Genomic DNA, 19,468 nt, shown 5'->3' on the forward strand with positions numbered 1-19,468 from the left:
ACTGAGCATTTGTAATTTTGCTACTAGTTTACATACTAGTAAACTAGTGATAGTTATTATAAAAAATAAGAAAGAGGGACTTTCTCTGAGGTTCCCAGCATGTTTTCTCTACCATTCTCACAAATGCAGAGCTGTTAGTCTGTATAAAATATGTACATTATCCTTCAACAGAAATCTGCAGTGGACACCTGAGTTGCCACTTAGTCTGGTATAGTGTTTCCCAAACTTGCCAAATAATCAGAATTATCCTGGCAGTTGTTAAAAGTACAAAGTCCAAAGACCTACTCCAGGCATACTGAATCTCCTCTGTGGGAGAGGCCGATGGCCATGTTATTATTTTGTAATCTCTTTTAATCTGTAACACTTCCCCTCTACTACCCTCCCCATTTTAAAATTTTTAATAAACTAGGTTATTTTTCTGGTAGAATTTCTGACATTTAGGATTTGGGTGGTTGCATCTTCATGCTTTGATTTAATGTGTTTCTCTGTCTCTCTTTTTTTTTTTAATAAATTTATTTATTTTATTTATTTGAATTTGGCTGCATTGGGTCTTCATTGCTGCTCGTGGGCTTTCTCTAGTTGTGGCGAATGGGGGGGTACTCGTCTTTGCGGTGCACGGGCTTCTCATTGCGGTGGCTTCTCTTGTTGGGGAGCATGGGCTCTAGGCGGGCGGGCTTCAGTAGTTGTGGCGTGTGGGCTTCAGTAGTTGTGGCTCGTGGGCTTTAGAGCGCAGGCTCAGTAGTTGTGGTGCATGGGCTTAGTTGCTCCGCAGCATGTGAGATCTTCCCGGACCAGGGCTCGAACCCGTGTCCCCTGCATTGGCAGGCGGATTCTTAACCACTACACCACCAGGGAAGTCCCTCTGTTTCTTATATTTCCTGTAAACTGGTAGTTATATCTAGAGAGTTGATTAGAATCAGATTTTCAGGAAAAGAATATTTTTTGGTTGGTGCTATATTCCTCTCATTGCATCACATCAGTTTGGTTTTCCTGCTTTTAATGATGTTAAGAATTGATTTATTTGTTCAATGTGATTATATTTAACAAGTATCCCAGTTAATTCTCATAGTTAGGCAAGGTGGGGAGCTACTGGTCTAATGCTACTACCCTGAAGCCTCACATTCTATGTTTATTTGCATAACTGAAGGTGAATGAATAAGCGCTAAACTGTATTAGTTTTCCTATACTGCTGGAAACTTAGATCAGGTCTTGACATATTAAGAGATGTGAGCTCTTTTCTTGAGGAACTTTGTGCACTACAACTCAGCCTTAGAAAAAATTACATTATATAAAGGACAGGTTGAACCTCAACTTTTAAATTAAGAAAAATGAATTTTAAAATGATTTCACTGTTTCTCTTTGCCATAAAAGAGAAAGCAGAACTTGCCCTCTGATGAAGCATATATTTTTGACTTAGGGGGGAGGATAAAGTACATTAGTGTCCTCTTTCTGGACTTTATAATAAGAAAAGTTGGGATATAACACCAAGCTGTTGAAAAAGAAATAACTGAAGTTACTCTTGTACTTTCTTTTACTCTACTCTTCCTCAGACTAAAAATCATGGTTCTTTCTAGACCTGCCATGTTCCCCTTGCAGCAGGTGACCTTTCTTTTCCTTTTCCTTTTTTTAAATGCCACTGTAGCCTCTGGGAACCAGAGTGTCAGGCCATGGGCCCCGTTATCAGAATTCTCCATTGCAATCATTGAAACATAGACCATTCTCTTACTGAAGTATCTAATAAGATACAGAATTTCAGTCTTGGAGCCCTGATAATTACAATTATCCAGAGAGTAGTTAGGAAGTCACAATATCAGACAAACTGTTTAAAAGTGGAAGCAGCTGTTAAAACCTCTAGCAAATAATGTAGCCTCTATTGGTCTATTCATCAGATTAATTGGTGTTTGATTCCTTTGTTGTGTGGAGAGGTCTGTCACTTTGCCATTGACACCTCTCCAAGAGCACTTCCCAGTTAAATTTCTTTGTTTCCTTTGGACTAAACATGGAGAAATGGATAAAGAGTTCCTTATTCCTTGCCCATACTGTTGGAATCCTGACACGTTCTGAAGTATATGGAAGAGTCAAAAAGCCTTTAGTATATTTGAGCCAGGTGAAAAAGTTAAGAAACTTCTGTCTTAAAAGAATTTTTAAGGAAATAATTCCTTATAGAGGACCAACAGTTATATCACATCATCTCTTCAGGCCTTTGCCTACTTTTTATCAAAATAGGTGTAATACAACTATAATGATAATTAAAATAATATTTGTAGGGCAACAAATTATATTAGAGAGGCATCTCTAGTTTTACAGTGAATATTGCTGTTAATTCTGTATTCTAATTTAAAAGAATCTTTTAATGAAGTATATCTGTGATTTACATGTGTATATATTGGAAAATTAGTCAGTGATGAATTTATTCATGGGAGTTTTTTCTCCTTCCATCCAGATGACAAGATTCTACAGATCATTACCGAATTGATAAAAACAGAATAATAATTGAAACTGAAATTCATGGTCAACTGCTTTAAAAATTAAGATGAAGACAAAGTCATGAAATTATGTGAAAATGGACCATCCCATTAAGTATCTCAGTACTTAAAATGTTGGTACTAGCCATAAGGTAAAGGTGGCAGAAAAAAGCACATACTTTAAACGTGTAATTTTCTAATTTCTTTTTAATGATGATTATTCTCAGTGTATTTGCCACTACATTTACAATAAATTCTTTGGTATCATCCATGTTGTATACATCATTATGTGCCTTATGGGCAAGGTCTGTGTCTATAGTATCTATAACTTTGTGTTGTGATTCTCTTTGTACCCACCTCATCCTCTCTATCAGTCCTTGATGTCTAGAGAGTTTAGACCTTCTTGACCCAGAGGAGGAAATGAGCTCCAAAACCAGTTGTAATTGAATTTCCACAAAAAGGAACAACTTCACTTATTTAATATTTGATACTCAAAGTCAAAACCTAATAAGGTATACACTATTAATAGATGCCACCTATATTAGTAACATCCACTAAGTACAAAGACATAGTACTGGAGGATAGGCAGCTATAGCTAATGCTACTGTCAACTCAGGGATGAGTAGCTTGCACCATTTTCCTCAATCATAAGCTTTGATATCACTGCTCTTGAACCCTTTTTCTACCCATAATTGGATTGGTAAGGTCGGTAACTTTGAGATAGTAAAACATGCTTAGAAATTTTTCAGTGGTTTCATTTGTTTCACTTACTGAGTATCTTTGAAACTCCATCTTGATTATGTAGAGGAATTTTCCGTCAAGATTGTTAAGGAACTTAAAGTATATTTTTGTGTAAACCAAAGGCAGAAATTGCATCTGAGGGACAAAAGATTAGAATTGAGTAGGAACAGAGTCTAATTGCTTGACTCTCATAGTAGGCATTCAGTGAATATAGTTGACCCTTGAACAACACAGGAATACCAACCCTCCATGCAGCTGAAAATCTGCCTGTAACTTTTGACTCCCCCAAAACTTAACTACTAACAGCCTACTGTTGGCCAGAAGTCTTACTGATAAACAGCCGATTAACATACATTTTGTATGTATTTGTATATCTAACATACATTTTATACATTCATGACATACCTAACTTTTTCTTAATTTTTTTTTGATATTTCTAGGCTACATGGTTCACCTGCAAGTTTTTTAAATTGTTGCAAATCTTCAAAAAAAGTTCCAATATATTTACTGAAAGAAATCTCTATAAGTGAACCCACAATACAGTTCAAAACTGTGTTGTCTAAGGGTCAACTGTATTTGTTGATGAATGAATAAAAGAAGCTGTAACTTTCACTTTATGTGCAGATGAAACTGAAAATACACTTAGTAGTTATCGGTAATTTTAGGTTTCTACTTGACAGCAAGGAGTCAAATGTGACTGTGGTTAGGAATCTCTGGCTAGTGCCATTAACAGAAATGGAAGTGTTAGGTGAAAGAGCTAGACTGGGTGCTGGAGGCAGTTCCACCTGTGACTGACGGGGACAGAGAAATTGTGGAGTCCTGCTGGTGGAACTAATGTTGATAGATTACTTTGTGCAAGCTACTGCCCAGATGTCTTTTGTTTGCTGACTCATTTAATCTTCACAACAATCCTGTTAGGTAGGTAATGCATTATCCCCGTTTTACAGATGAGGAAACTGAGGCATGAGGAAGTGAAATAACTGGTCCAAGATCACACTGATAGTAAGTGGCAGAAGCATTATGGCTCTGGAGCCATTTACGTTTCTGAAATGTAACCATTCCTTTGAAAATGTGAAACTGGCTCACATCAGGATTAGGATCATAGGGTTAGAGTCTTTCACACAGAGGTGATAGTTAACAATGTGGGAATGAAGATAATCACCAAAGGAGAGAGCAGATAGAAGATAAGTAAGGTTAAAATCTTGGAGAACTCCGTACTTCCAAGTCCATTCACTCCTTTCCATCTCCTCAGCCATCACACAGACCCACATCACCATCATCTTTCACCTATATCACTAGTAATCTCCAAACTAGGCTCTCCCCTTCTTACCCCTCTCTAATCCATTCTCTCTACAACTGTAAGAATGATCTTTTGAAAAGATATCTGTTGCTTGGCTGAATAAACCCTTTACTGGCCTCCCACTGCCCCTAAAGTATGAAGTTCTGAACATGCCTACAAAGCTCTAAGTGATCTGGACCTTGCTACCCTCCAAACTCCTCTCCACTCTCCCTCTTCTCACAGTGCTCCAGCCACACCGGACTCCTTTTGAATCCTAGAAGATGCCAAGTGCCTTTTTAATCATTTACATGTGCTGTTCTCTGCTGTTCTGGTTCTTTACCAAATAGACTTTACCTGCCCCTTTGCTATCTCCACAGACCATCCTATGGACTTCCTCACTGACCACCCTTCTGAAGTATATCTCCCCTTTTAATCACTCTTACAACACAGTACTTTTCTCAGAATGTACCATCTGCTTCTTGTCTTCTCCCACTAGACCATATGCTGCACCATGACTGTCTTCACTCGCTGTTGTGTACCAGGCCCACTGCCTGGCACATCCAGGCATTCAATAAATGTCTGCTGAAGATGAAAGAGGTGTGAGGAGAGAGGCAGGGTAGGGCGTTCTTACCGAAGTAGAGAAAGGAAAGTTTCTGGGAGCAAGAGTATTGGCAACAGATGTTACAAACTAAGAAAAGACTTCGAGATTTCATAAATAGATCAAGCTTTTGAGAGCAGTTTGAATTAAGGGTGGCGAGGAAGGACACTATAAGAGGTCCCACAGACACCTACACATTTGGTGGTTTGCTTGAAGGACTTGCAGGACTCAGAGGCTATCATTTATTGCAGAGAAAGATATATAACAGGATCATAAAGGGAAAAAGACACATCACGTGGAGTCTGGAGGAATCTACGCACAGGCCTCCTACGTGTTGTGCAATGTCTCTGCCCAGAGAAGCCTGCTGGAGACTCGGAGTCCAAGGATTTTATTGAGGGCTGGTTACAGGCACAAAGACCATAATCATAACTCTCAAAATTCCAGACACCCAGAAGGAAAGCAGGCATTCAGTGCCCCAAGCAGGCAAAAGTGTTATCTGAAAAGCAAGGAACACTTCAAAAGCCAAATTCTCAGGCTCCAGCCAAGAGCCAACCCTGCAAGTAGGCCCTTCTAAAGACAGCAACCTCAGGCCTGCTATGTTAAAAACTCTTCCCTGCACAGTCACAAAGCATAATTTTTAGGGAATGAATACAAACCAAAAGTTGGTGCACCAAGTAAAGAATACTCTTTACAGATGTGATGAAGAAACAGAGAACACATAAGAGGCTGAAGAATGAGATATTTTAGGATAGGAAGACCCTCACTAATTTGCAGACAAAACAGAAATAACTAGCAGAGAGTAAAGATAATATTAGCATTGGAGGGAGCCCAAGAAAGGACTAAAGAAGAATACAGGGAACAACTTGGAAAGGCTTTTTGGCTTTCCCCACCCAGCAATGCTTAGTGACTTGAGGAGATAAGCCTCTAAAGTTAATAAAGGGCTTTTTTGCATTCAAGTGACCTTAGGTTCTTAGAATGAAAGAGACTGTCTCATTGAAATGGTTGACCAAAATGCTTACATACAGGCAAATGGGTCCAGAAAAAAGGCCATGGACCAAGAAAACAGGGAGAGGCTGAAAGATTAGAGGTCAGGATCTAATCCCAAATTCATTGTAAGTGAAAAGTAAGGAAACTGATTAAGGAAGAGAATTTCATAACTTAAAATCTGAGATGCAATTGTTCCAACAATAAATAAACCCAAAGGGCTTCCCTGCTGGTGGAGAGGAAAATGGAGATAAGAAACACTGAAGGTAGGTCCAGAAGCAGGATAGCCAGCACGTTGGTTCATAAGTGTGGATGCAGGAAAAGGATGGAGAAGACCATGCCAGTTGCTATGGTTATTGGGGAAAGTGGGAAGGTGCCCTGGAGCTTAATACACAGTGGCAAAAATAAAAATAAAAATAAAAAATAAGGAGAGAGTCATATGAGAAAATGCATGCTCTTCAGGTTAGGGGTTGTTGAATCCTGGTGGTGGTACAGGACTATGCCCACCTCTTCTCACTGAATCAATCTAACCCACAAGACATTTTAAAATATAAGGAATAGTCTATATTGGGGGGGATTAGCCAGAAGGAAAGGAAATATTATGAATGGAAAGTAGATTTCCATTAAAATTTTTTTAAATGGAGTATTATATGATAAGCACTTAACTAAAAGCTTTATTATATTCTTGTTTAGTCCTCACAACAATCCTGAGGGGAGATGGATAATATATTTCCAATTTACAAATGAGGAAATTGACGCTAAGCAACTAAATTTTCCGAGGTCGCTCAGCTAATGAGGAAAAACGAAAAGACCATTCCAAAATAATCTGAGCAGTATACTGGTGTAAGGATAGACATATTAGATCTATGGAACAGAATTGAGAGTTCAAAAATGTGTTAACAAATACAAACTACTGTACATAAAATAGATAAGCATCAACGATTTACTGTATAGCACAGGGAACTATATCAATATCTTATAATAATCTATAATGGAAAATAATCTGAAAAATATATACAACTGAATCACTTTGCTGTACACCTGAAATTAACACGATATTGTAAATCAACTCTACTTCAAATAAAAAAAGAAATAAGTAAACCCATCTGTCTGTGGACAGCTGATTTTCAACAAGTGTGCCAAGACTGTTCAATGGGGAAAGAACAGTCTTCTCAACAAATGGTGCTGGGACAACTGGATATCCATATACAAAAGAATGAATCTGGACCCTTACCTCACACCACATACAAAATGTAACTAAAAGTAGATCATAGAGCTAAGTGTAAAAACTAAAAACATTTGTCATTTAAAGCACACTATCAAGAAAGTATTTAAATGACAACCCACAGAATGCGAGGAAATATTTGCAGTCACATCTCTGATAAGGGACTTGTATTTAGAATATATGAAGAACTCTTACAAGTCAGTAATGAAAAGACAATCCAATTAAAGAATGAGTCTTTTGGTGGTATAAGAAGAAGGCCTGGACAACCAGAACCCCTTTTCTGGATTGGTTCCATCGATGCTTTGTCCCTGAAGACAGGAAGTACCTTGCCAGTAAGGAACTGCCTTTTAAAGCTCTTTTGATATCGGACAATGCCCCCAGCCACCCAGAACTCCATGAGTTCAACATTGAAGGCATCAAAGTGATCTACTTGCCCCCAAACATAATGTCTCTAATTCAGCCTCTATATCAGGGGATCATAAGGACCTTTAAGGCTAATTATACATGGTACTCTATGAAAAGGATTGTCACACTATGGAAGAGAGCCCTGATAGAACAACAGGAAAGTCTGGAAGGATTACACCATTCAAGATGCCATCGTTGTTATAGAAAAAGCTGTGAAAGCCATCAAGCCTGAAACAATATATTCCTGCTGGAGAAAACTGTGTCCTGATGTTGAGCATGACTCCACAGGATTTACTACATAGCAGGTCAAGGAAATCATGAAAGAGAGAGACTGTGGATATGACAGAAAAAGTGGAAGCTGAAGGGTTCAAGATATGGATCTTGGAGAGATTCAAGAGCTAACAGACACCACACCAGAAGAATTAACAGAAGACAACTTGATGGAGGTGAGTGCTTCTGAACCAGTGCCAGACAATTAGGAAGAAGATGTAAAAGAAGCAGTGTCAGAAAACAAATTGACATTATACAATCTGGCAGAGGGTTCCAATTATTCAAAATTGCTTTTAACTCCTTTTATGACATGGACCCTTCTGTGATACAGGCACTGAAACTAAAGCAAATGGTAGAAGAAAGATTGGTACCATATATTATAGAAACATTTTCAAAGAAATGAAAAAGCAAAAACGTCAGAAATTATAATGTATTCTGTAAAGTTCACCAAGTGTGCCTGCCTCTCCTCCCTCGCCTTCCACCTCCTCCTCCTCTTTCACCTCTTGTCACCCCTGAGACAGCAAGACCAACCACTCCCCCACCTCCTCCTCCTCAGCCTACTCAATGTGAAAATGACAAGGACAAAGACCTTTATGATGACCCACTTCTACTTAATGAATAGTAAATAATCATCATGTCATACAGCTAATAAGTTTATCTGTTGTGTATGTGTGTGTCTTCATGTGGAAATCTAATAACTGTACAGCAAGAACTGTATGAGACTTTTTTCTGACATCATCATCATCACCTAAGTATTCATCATGTAGAACATCGTGTGCAAGACTAGTATTAAAGTGGATAGGCTACCCTTATATAGGCATAAGGTGAGTGATATTTAATATAAAATTAACAATGTGGTAGTTTTCTTACTGTGTATCAGCATTAGATAAGGGGGATCTTTTTTAAGTAACAATGTTTCCAATGCTATATTATGAATATGACTGTAATACCGTATGCCATAAAAATTTTATAACGATTCATTCATTAGTGTATAGGCTAGGCTATAGCAAAGCAATTGTATCAATTACACTAGGCTACCATTGAACTATCATATTGCTGCTTCTTCATTATCAATGCATGAATCATTATACCTGTAAATAAATATGAATTTCCTTTTCACATTATCTTTCCATTTTTGATATTTCGTGTTAGTAATATGTATAAATCTACAGTGTTTTGTATCATAATAGACAATATTAAAAAAAAATAGACAATATTGATGTAGGTACTGACAATTCATCTCATAAACAGAACAAACAATGTAATTTTACAGTATCAATAAACACAGTACAGTACTGTAAATCTATTTTTTCTTCTTTATGATTTTCTTAATAATATTTTCTATTCTCTAACTTATTTTATTGTAAGAATACAGCATATAATACACATAACACAAAATATGTGTTAATCGATTGTTTACGTTATCAGTAAAGCTTCTAGTCAACAGTAGGCTATTAGTAAAGTTTTGGGGGGAGTCAAAAGTTATATGTGGATTTTCAATGGTGCAGGGGGTAGGTGGATGGTTTGCACCCCAACCCCCACATTGTTCAAGGGTCAATTGTATATTGCGAAATGCTCACCACAATAAGTCTTATTAACATTCATCACCACATATAGTTACAAAAATATTTTTCTTTTTCTTCTTCTTTTCTTTTTTCTCTTTCTTTATTCCTTTTTTGTTCTTTCTTATGAGAACTTTTAAGACCTACAGGACTTTGTCGGCTCCAGTAAAGATGGCAGAATAGAAGGACGTGAAGCTCACCTTCTACAAATACATCTACATCTGAAACAATTCTTACAAAATACATACTGAATGCTGGAAGAATATTTCAAACACCCAAAATCACAAGAAAGATCTCCACATAACCAGGTGGATCTTGGACTGAGGACAAAATGGCAGAGTAGAAGGAAGTGAGCTCACCTCCCCTCATGAAAGCACCAAAATCACAACTAACTGCTGAACAACCATCTACAAAAAAGACTGGAACCTACCAAAAAAAGATATTCTACTTCCAAAGACAAAGAAGAAGGAGGGGCACATTCGCAACACAAGCAAATCCCATACCTGCCGGGTGGGTGACCCACAAACTGGAAAATAATTATATTGCAGAGGTTCTCCCACAGGAGTGAGAGTTTGGAGCCCCATGTCAGGCTCCCCAGTCTGGGGGTCTGGCATAGGGAAGAGGAGCCCCCAGAGCATTTGGCTTTGAAGGCCAGAGGGGCTTGATCATGGGAACTCCACAGGACTGTGGGAAACAGAAACTCCACTCTTAGAGGGTACACACAAGGTCTTGTGAACACCAGGACGAGGGGAAAAAGCAGTGACTGCATAGGAGCCTGTACCAGACCTACCTACTGGTCTTGGAGGGTCTCCTGGGTAGGGGGCGACTATGCATCACTGTGGGGACAAGGACACTGGTGGTGGCAGTACTGAGGAGTACTCATTGGCATGAGCTCTCCTGGAGGCAGCCATTTTGATGCCAAGACCTGACACACCCAACAGCCCATAGGCCCCAGTGCTGGGACACCTCAGACCAAACAACCAACAGGGTGGGAAAACAGCCCGACCCATCAGCAGACAGGCTGCTTAAAGTCTTCTTGAGCCCAGAGCCACCTCTAAACACACCCCTTGAGGACTTCCCCGGTGGTCCAGTGGTTAACACTCCATGGTCCCAATGTAGGGGGCACAGGTTTGATCCCTGGTTGGAGGAGTTCCACATGCTGCAAGGTACGACGAAAAAAAAACAAACAAAAAACATCCCTTGACATGGGCCTGCCCACCAGAGGGACAAGACCCAGCTTCACCCACCAGTGAGCAGCACCAGTTCCTCCCACCAGGAGTCCTGCACAAGCCTTAGACCAGCCTCACCCACCAGGGGGCAGACACCAGAAGCAAGAGGAACTACAATCCTGAAGCCTGTGGGACTGCAAACACAGAAAGTTAGACAAAATGAGATGGCAGAGGAATATGTTCCAGACAAAGGAACAAGATAAAACCTCAAAAGAACAACTATGTGAAGTGGAGATAGGCAATATACCTGAAAAAGAATTCATAGTAATGGTAGTAAAGATGATTCAAGATCTCGGAAAAAGAATGGAGGCACAGACCAAGAAGATACAAGAAATGTTTAGCAAAGAGCTAGAAGACATAAAGAACAAACAGAGTTGAACAATACAATAACTGAAATGAAGAATACACCAGAAGTAATCAACAGCAGAATAAATGAGGCAGAAGAACGAATAAGTGAGCTGGAAGACAGAATGGTGGAATTCACTGCCGCAAAACAAAGGAAAAAGAATGAAAACAAATGAGGACAGTCTAAGAAACCTCTGGGACAACATTAAATGCACCAATATTTACATTATAGGGGTCCCAGAAGGAGAAGAGAAAGTGCCTAAGAAAATATTTAAAGAGATAATGGCTGAAAACTTCCCTGACATGGGAAAGGAAGGAGTCACCCAAGGCCAGGAAGTGCAGAGTTCCATACAGGATAAACCTAAGGAGGAACACACCGAGACACATATTAATCAAACTGACAAAAATTAAACACAAAGAGAGAATATTAAAAGCAACAAGGGAAAAGCACCAAATAACATACAAGGGAATCCCCATAAGGTTATCAGCTGATTTTTCAGCAGAAACTCTGCCAGCCAGAAGGGAGTAGCATGATATATTTAAAGTGATGAAAAGGAAAAAACCTACAACCAAGAATACTCTACCCAGCAAGGCTCTCATTCAGATTCAACAGAGAAATCAAAAGTTTTACAGACAAGCAAAAGCTAAGAGAATTCAGCACCACCAAACCATCTTTACAACAAATCCTAAAGGAATTTCTCTAGGCGGAAAAGAAAAGGCCACAACTAGAAATAAGAAAATTATGAACGGGAAAGCACCCAGTAAAGGCAAACATACATTAAAGGTAGGAAATCATCCACACACAAATATGATATCAAAACCAGCAATCATGAGGAGAATACAAATTCAGGATATTGGAAATGCATTTGAAATTAAGACACCAGCAACTTAAAACAATCTTGTATATATATAGACAGATATATCAAAACCTCATGGTAACTGCAAACCAAAACTCTATCAAGACAATAGATATACACACAAAAAAGAAAAAGGAATCCAAAAACAACACTAAAGATAGTCATCAAATCACAAAAGAAGAGAACAAAAGAGGAAGGGAAGAAGAGACCTACAAGGGCTTCCCTGGTGGCACAGTGGTTGAGAATCTGCTTGCCAATGCAGGGGACACGGGTTTGAGCCCTGGTCTGGGAAGATCCCACATGCCGCGGAGCAAATGGGCCCGTGAGCCACAATTACTGAGCCTGCGCGTCTGGAGCCTGTGCTCCGCAACAAGAGAAGCCACGATAGTGAGAGGCCCGCGCACCGCGATGAAGAGTGGCCCCCGCTTGCCAAAACTAGAGAAAGCCCTCGCACAGAAACGAAGATCCAACACAGCCATAAATAAATAAATAAATAAATAATAAATAAAATTAAAATCTACTCTCTTAAAAAAAAAAAAAAAGAGACCTACAAAAACAAACACAAAACAATTAACAAAATGGAAATAAGAACCTATATATCGGTAATTACGTTAAGTGTAAATGGATTAAATGCTTCAACCAAAAGACATAAACTGGCTAAATGGATACAAAAACAAGACCCATATATATGCTGTCTACAATAGACCCACTTCAGATCTAGGGACACATACAGACTGAAAGGGAGGGGATGGAGAAAGGTATTCTATGCAAATGGAAAATAAAAGAAAGCTGAAGTAGCAATACTCATATCAGACAAAACAGACTTTAAAATAAAGACTGTTACAAGAGACAAAGAAGGACACGACATAATGATCAAGGGATCAATCCAAGAAAAAGGTATAACGATTGTAAATATATATGCACCCAATATAAGAGCACCTCAATATATAAGGCAAATGCTAACTGCCATAAAAGAAGAAATCAACAGTAACACAATAATGGGGGACTTTAACACCTCACTTACATCAATGGACAGATAATCCAGACAGAAAATCAGTAAGGAAACCCAGGCCTTAAATGACACATTAGACCAGATGGACTTGATATTTATAGAACATTCCATCCAAAAGCAGCAGAATACACATTCTTTGAAAGTGCACATAGAACATTCTGCAGGATAGATCACATGCTGGGCCGTAAAGCAAGCCTCGGTAAATTTAAGAAAACTGAAATCATATCAAGCATCTTTTCTGCCCACAACACTATGAGATTAGAAATCAACTACAAGAAAAAAACTATAAAAACACAAACACGTGGAGGCTAAACAAAATGCCACTAAACAACAAATGGATCACTGAAGAAATCAAAGAGGAAATTAAAAAATACCTAGAGACAAATGAAAACAAAAATACGACAATCCAAAACCTATGGTATGCAGCGTAAGTAGTTCTAAAAGGGAAGATTAGAGCAATACAATCTTACCTCAGGAAACAAGAAAAATCCCAAATAAACAATCTAACATTACACCTAAGGCAACTAGAGAAAGAAGAACAGACAAAACCCAAAGTTATCAGAAGGAAAGAAATCATAAAGATCAGAGCAGAAATAAATGACATAGAGATGAAGAAAACAATAGCAAAGGTCAATGAAACTAAAAGCTGGTTCTTTGACAAGGTAAACAAAATAGATAAACCTTTAGCCAAATCCATCAAGAAAAAAAGGGAGAAGGCTCAAATCAATAAAATTAGAAATGAAAAAGGAGAAGTTACGACGGACGTCACAGAAATACAAAGGATCATAAGAGACTACTACAGCAACCATATGCCAATAAAATGGACAAATTCTTAGAAAGGTACAATCTCCCAAAACTGAACCAGGAAGTAATAAAAAATATGAACAGACCACTCACAAGCACTGAAATTGAAACTGTGATTTAAAAACTCCCAAAAAACAAAAGTCCAGGACCAAATGGCTTCACAGGCAAATTCTATCAAACATTTAGGGAAGAGTTAACACCTATCCTTCTGAAACTATTTCAAAAGATTACAGAGAAAGGAACATACCCAAACTCATTCTATGAGGCCACCATCACTCTGATACCAAAACCAGACAAAGATACCACAAAAAAGGAAAATTACAGGCAAATATCACTGATGAACACAGACGCAAAAATCCTCAACAAAATACTAGCAAGCTGAATCCAACAATACATTAAAAGGATCATACACCATGATCAAGTGGGATTTATTCCAGGGATGCAAAGATTTTTCAATATCCACAAAGCAATCGTTGTGATACACTACATTAACAAACTGAAGAATAGAAAACATATGATCATCTCAATAGATGCAGAAAAAGCTTTTGACAAAATTCAACACTTATTTATGATAAAAACTCTCCAGAAAGTGGGCATAGAAGGAACATACCTCAACATAATAAAGGCCATAGGGACTTCCCTGGTGGTGCAGTGGTTAAGACTCTCTACTCTCAATTGCAGGGGGCCCAGGTATGTTCCCTGGTCAGGGAACTAGATCTCACATGCATGCTGCAATTAAGAGTTTGCATGCCACAACTAAGGAGCCCATGTGCCGCAACTAAGGAGCCCATGTGCCACAACTAAGGAGCCCACGAGACACAAGTAAGGAGCCCGCCTGCCGCAACTAAGACCCGGCACAACCAAATAAATAAATATTTTAAAAAATAATTTTAAAAACACAACAAAATAAAGGCCATATATGACAAACCCACAGCTAACATCATACTCAACAGTGAAAAGGTGAAAGCATTTCCTCTAAGATCAGGAACAAGACAAGGATGTCCACTCTCACCATTTTTATTCAACATAGTTTTGGAAGTCCTAGCCACAGCAATCAGAGAAGAAAAAGAAATAAAAGGAATCCAAATTGGAAAAAAAGAAGTAAAACTGTCACTGTTTGCAGATGACATGATACTATACTTAGAAAATCCTAAAGATGCTACCAGAAAACTACTAGAGCTCATCAACAAATTCGGTAAAGTTGTAGGATACAAAATTAATACACAGAAATCTGTTGCATTTCTATACACTAGCATCAAAAGGTCAGTAAGAGAAATTAAGGAAACAATCCCATTTACCATCACATCAAAAAGAATAAAATACCTAGGAATAAACCTACCTAAGGAGGCAAAAAACCTGTACTCTGAAAACTATAAGACACTGATGAAAGAAATAGAAGATGACACAAACAGATAGAAAGATATACTGTGTTCTTGGATTGGAAGAATCAATATTGTGAAAATGACTAAACTACCCGAGGTAATCTACAGATTTAATCCAATCCCTATCAAGTTACCAGTGGCATTTTTTGCAGATCTAGAACAAAAAACCTTAAAATTTGTATGGAAACACAGAAGACCCTGAATAGCCAAAGCAATCTTGAGAAAGAAAAATGGAACTGGAAGAATCAGGCTCCCTGACTTCAGACTATACTACAAAGCTACAGTAATCAAAACAGTATGGTACTGGCACAAAACAGAAATATAGATCAATGGAAAAGAACAGAAAGCCCAGAGCTAAACTCACACACCTGTGGTCAATATATCTACAACAAAGGAGGGAAGAATATACAATGGAGAAAAGACAATCTCTTGAATAAGTGGTTCTGAGAAAACTGGACAGCTACACGTAAAAGAATGAAATTAGAACATTCTTTAACACCACACACAAAAATAAACTCAAAATGGATTAAAGACCTAAGTGTAAGACTGAATACTATAAAACTCTTAGAGGAAAACATAGGCAGAACACTCTGACATAAATCACAGAAATATCTTTTTGTATCCACCTCCTAGTGTAATGAAAATAAAAACAAAAATAAACAAATGGGACCTAATTAAACTTAAAAGCTTCTGCACAGCAAAGGAAACCATAAACAAAATGCAAAGACCACCCACGGAAAGGGAGAAACTATTTGCAAATGATGCGACTGACAAGGGGTTAATCTCCAAAATATACAAACACCTCATGCAGCTCAATATAAAAAAAAAAACCCAATCAAAAAATGGAAAAAAAAAAATGGGCAAAAGATCTAAATAGATATGTCTCTGAAGAAGACAAACAGATGGCCAAAAACCACATGAAGGGCTTCCCTGGTGGCGCAGTGGTTGAGAGTCTGCCTGCTAACGCAGGGGACACAGGTTCGAGCCCTGGTCTGGGAAGATCCCACATGCCGTGGAGCAACTAGGCCCGTGGGCCACAACTGCTGAGCCTGCGCGTCTGGAACCTCTGCTCCGCAACAAAGAGAGGCCGCGATAGTGAGAGGCCCGCACACTGCGATGAAGAGTGGCCCCCACTTGCTGCAACTAGAGAAAGCCCTAGCACAGAAACGAAGACCCAACATAGCAATCAATCAATCAATCAATCAATAAATCTTTAGAAACAAAACAAAACAAAACAAAAACCACATGAAAAGATGCTCAACATCACTAATTATTAGAGAACTGCAAATCAAACTACAATGAAGTATCACTTCACACCAGTCAGAATGGCCATCATCAAAAAGTTGACAAACAATAAATGCTGGAGACGGTGTGGGGAAAAAAGAACCCTCCTACACTGTTGGTGGGAATGTAAATTGGTACAGCCACTATCAAAAACAGTATGGAGGTTCCTTAAAAAACTAAAAATAGAGGTACCATATGATCCAGCAATCCCACTCCTGGGCATATATCTGGAGAAAACCATACTTTGAAAAGATACATGCACCCCAATGTTCACTGTAGCGCTATTTACAATAGCTAAGACATGGAAGCAACCTAAGTGTCCACTGACAGATGAATGGATAAAGAAGATGAGGTACATACATACAATGGAGTATTAGCCATAAAAAAGAATGAAATAATGCCATTTGCAGCAACATGGATGGACCTAGAGATTATCATACTAATTGAAGTAAGTCAGACAGAGAAAGACAAATAGCATATGATATCACTCATATGTACGATCTAAAAAATGATACAAATGAACTTATTTACAAAACAGAAGCAGACTTACAGACTTTGAAAACAAACTTATGGTTACCAAAGGGGAAAGGTTGGGGGGAGGGATAAATTAGGAGTTTGGGATTTACATATAAACATTACTATATATAAAATAGATAATTAGCACAGGAAGCTCTACTCAATACTCTGTAGTAACCTATATGGGAAAAGAATCTGAAAAGAAATAGATATATGTATATGTATAACTAAATCACTTTGCTATACACCTGAAACTAACACAACATTGTAAATCAAGTATATTCCAATATAGAATAAAAATTAAAATAAGATATACAGGACTATAATTCAAAAAGAGACAAGTACCACAATGTTCATTGCAGCACTATTTACAATAGCCAGGACATGGAAGCAACCTAAGTGTCCATCAATAGATGAATGGGTAAAGAAGATGTGGCACATATATACAATGGAATATTACTCAGCCATAAAAAGAAATGAAATTGAGTTATTTGTAGTGAGGTGGATGGACCTATAGTATGTCATACAGAGTGAAGTAAGTCAGAAAGAGAAAAACAAATACCGTATGCTAACACATATATATGGAATCTAAAAAAAAAAAAAGTTCTGAAGAACCTAGGAGCAGGACAGGAATAAAGACGCAGACAGAGAGAATGGACTTGAGGACACGGGGAGGGGGAAGGATAAGCTGGAACGAAGTGAGAGAGTGGCATGGACATATATACACTACCAAATGTAAAATAGATAGCTAGTGGGAAGCAACCGCATAGCACAGGGAGATCAGCTCAGTGCTTTGTGACCACCTAGAGGGGTGGGATAGGGAGGGTAGGAGGGAGATGCAAAAGGGAGGAGATATGGGGATATATGTATAATGTATAGCTGATTCACTATGTTATAAAGCAGAAACTAACACACCATTGTAAAGAAATTATACTCCAATAGAGACGTTAAAAAAAAAAAAGATCTACAGGACTTTGGCTTTTATTTTAAGTGAAATGAGGAGAAACTGGCAGGTTCTGAACAAATGAGTAAAATAGTCTTGACTTGGATTTTAGAATGATCATACAGTCTGCTGTATAGAAAATAAATGGCAAGGGACAAGAGGGAAATTGAGAGTTTCTTTAGGAGGCTACTGCAATAAGAAACAATGGTGGCTGGGACCAGGGTGGTAGCCCTGGATATGGGTGAAAAACAGTGATTCTAGAAGATACAGCTGATAGGATTTGCTGATGGCTTGGGTGTGAGGTGTGAAACAAAGAGAAATTTTAAGGATGACTGTGGATAGAGCAGTTTTGGGAGTGAAGATCTGGAGTCCTGGCACTGGACTGTTACTCTCAATAGAATCAAAGGTCCAAAAAGGATACAGCAAAAAGCTAAAGGAATGAATCAGATTTGGGAAAAGGTGGAGATAAGCTGGATGAGAAATAGGATGTTGAAAAGAAGGCTAGAAATACATTAGGAACATGGAAAGGTTAGTATGAATTTACAAAATATTGTCAGAGCAGCGTCTAATTCCGAGTGATCGCAGGTTACCTTTCGTCCTCACATGGCAGTAGAATGCTATCCCACTAAGAATGAAGCCATATAAGACTGTCTGATAAAGCTGAGGGCACTGACTGACCATTCAGTCTCAGTGTTATCCACCTAAATTCTCCACAGAGCCAATAAGAAGCATGTGTTTATAATAAAAAAATCACAGAAATTTTTTTCTATAAAATCAGTCTTCTGTTAATACTCCCAAAAGGAAAAGGTGTTGTGACACTTTTTCATAGAACATTTAATGAAAAATAAACAGTAGTAAAAGTCTATTAAAAAGTAGAGAATGGAAACTGGAGAAAGTAAACCTCCCACTTGCCTTCACCAAGCCACTGGTTTACATATCCTGTAATGCATTACTGTACTGTACTGCTCCTTCCTCGTCAATGCCTCCCACAGCTCCGGGGGACCCACTATTCTGACTTATGTACTATTAGCTTTCCCTTTTAACTGAAATGTATACGTTGACTTACATTTGGGGTTAAGTCTATCATCTTGCTTTTTGTTCGCTATTTGTCGTATCAGTTCTTTGTTCCTTTTTCTATTCTTTTCTGATTTCATTTGGATTAATCAAGTATTTTTGTTATTCTATTTATCTACTCTATTAACTTAAGTGTTTTGTATTAGTCTTTTAGTGATTACCTTAGAGCAGCATAATGCAATAAAAATTTCTATCTTGATAGAATTGTTCCGTAACTACACTCTCCACTGTGGTAGCCACTAGCCACGTGTGGTTATGGAGCACTTCAATGTGGTTGTATGACTAAGGAACTAGATTTTTACTTTAACTTTAAACATAAATAGCCACATGTGACTAGTAGCTACTGTATTGGAGAGCACATCTCTAGACATTAAATATGCATCCTTGCCTTCTTACAGTCTACCCTAAATCACTACATTTACCACTTCCTGAACAGTGCATGATTGTATTAATCATGTTTTTTATTTCATTAATCATGTTTTTTATTTCTGTA

General features: G+C 38.2%; 2 protein-coding genes across 13 annotated transcripts in view; one reads left to right on the forward strand and one right to left on the reverse strand.

Annotated features, from left to right (window-relative positions):
* The window catches only part of DHX29 (DExH-box helicase 29), a 47,020-nt gene extending 44,286 nt beyond the window's left edge, over window positions 1-2,734 (forward strand). For all 4 annotated transcript variants that reach the window (XM_082457584.1, XM_082457585.1, XM_082457586.1 and 1 more), the window contains one exon: window positions 2,444-2,734. In XM_082457584.1, the coding sequence (XP_082313710.1) occupies window positions 2,444-2,490 (47 nt within the window). In that variant the 3' untranslated portion in view covers window positions 2,491-2,734. The remainder of the gene's footprint in view (window positions 1-2,443) is intronic.
* The window catches only part of LOC309658716 (uncharacterized protein), a 69,328-nt gene that overhangs the window by 33,232 nt on the left and 16,628 nt on the right, over window positions 1-19,468 (reverse strand). The gene's annotated exons all lie outside the window — the stretch shown is intronic.

This window comes from Balaenoptera physalus (genome assembly GCF_965194825.1).
Source record: "Balaenoptera physalus genome assembly, chromosome: 3".
In the NCBI taxonomy this organism is placed as follows: Eukaryota; Metazoa; Chordata; class Mammalia; order Artiodactyla; family Balaenopteridae; genus Balaenoptera; species Balaenoptera physalus.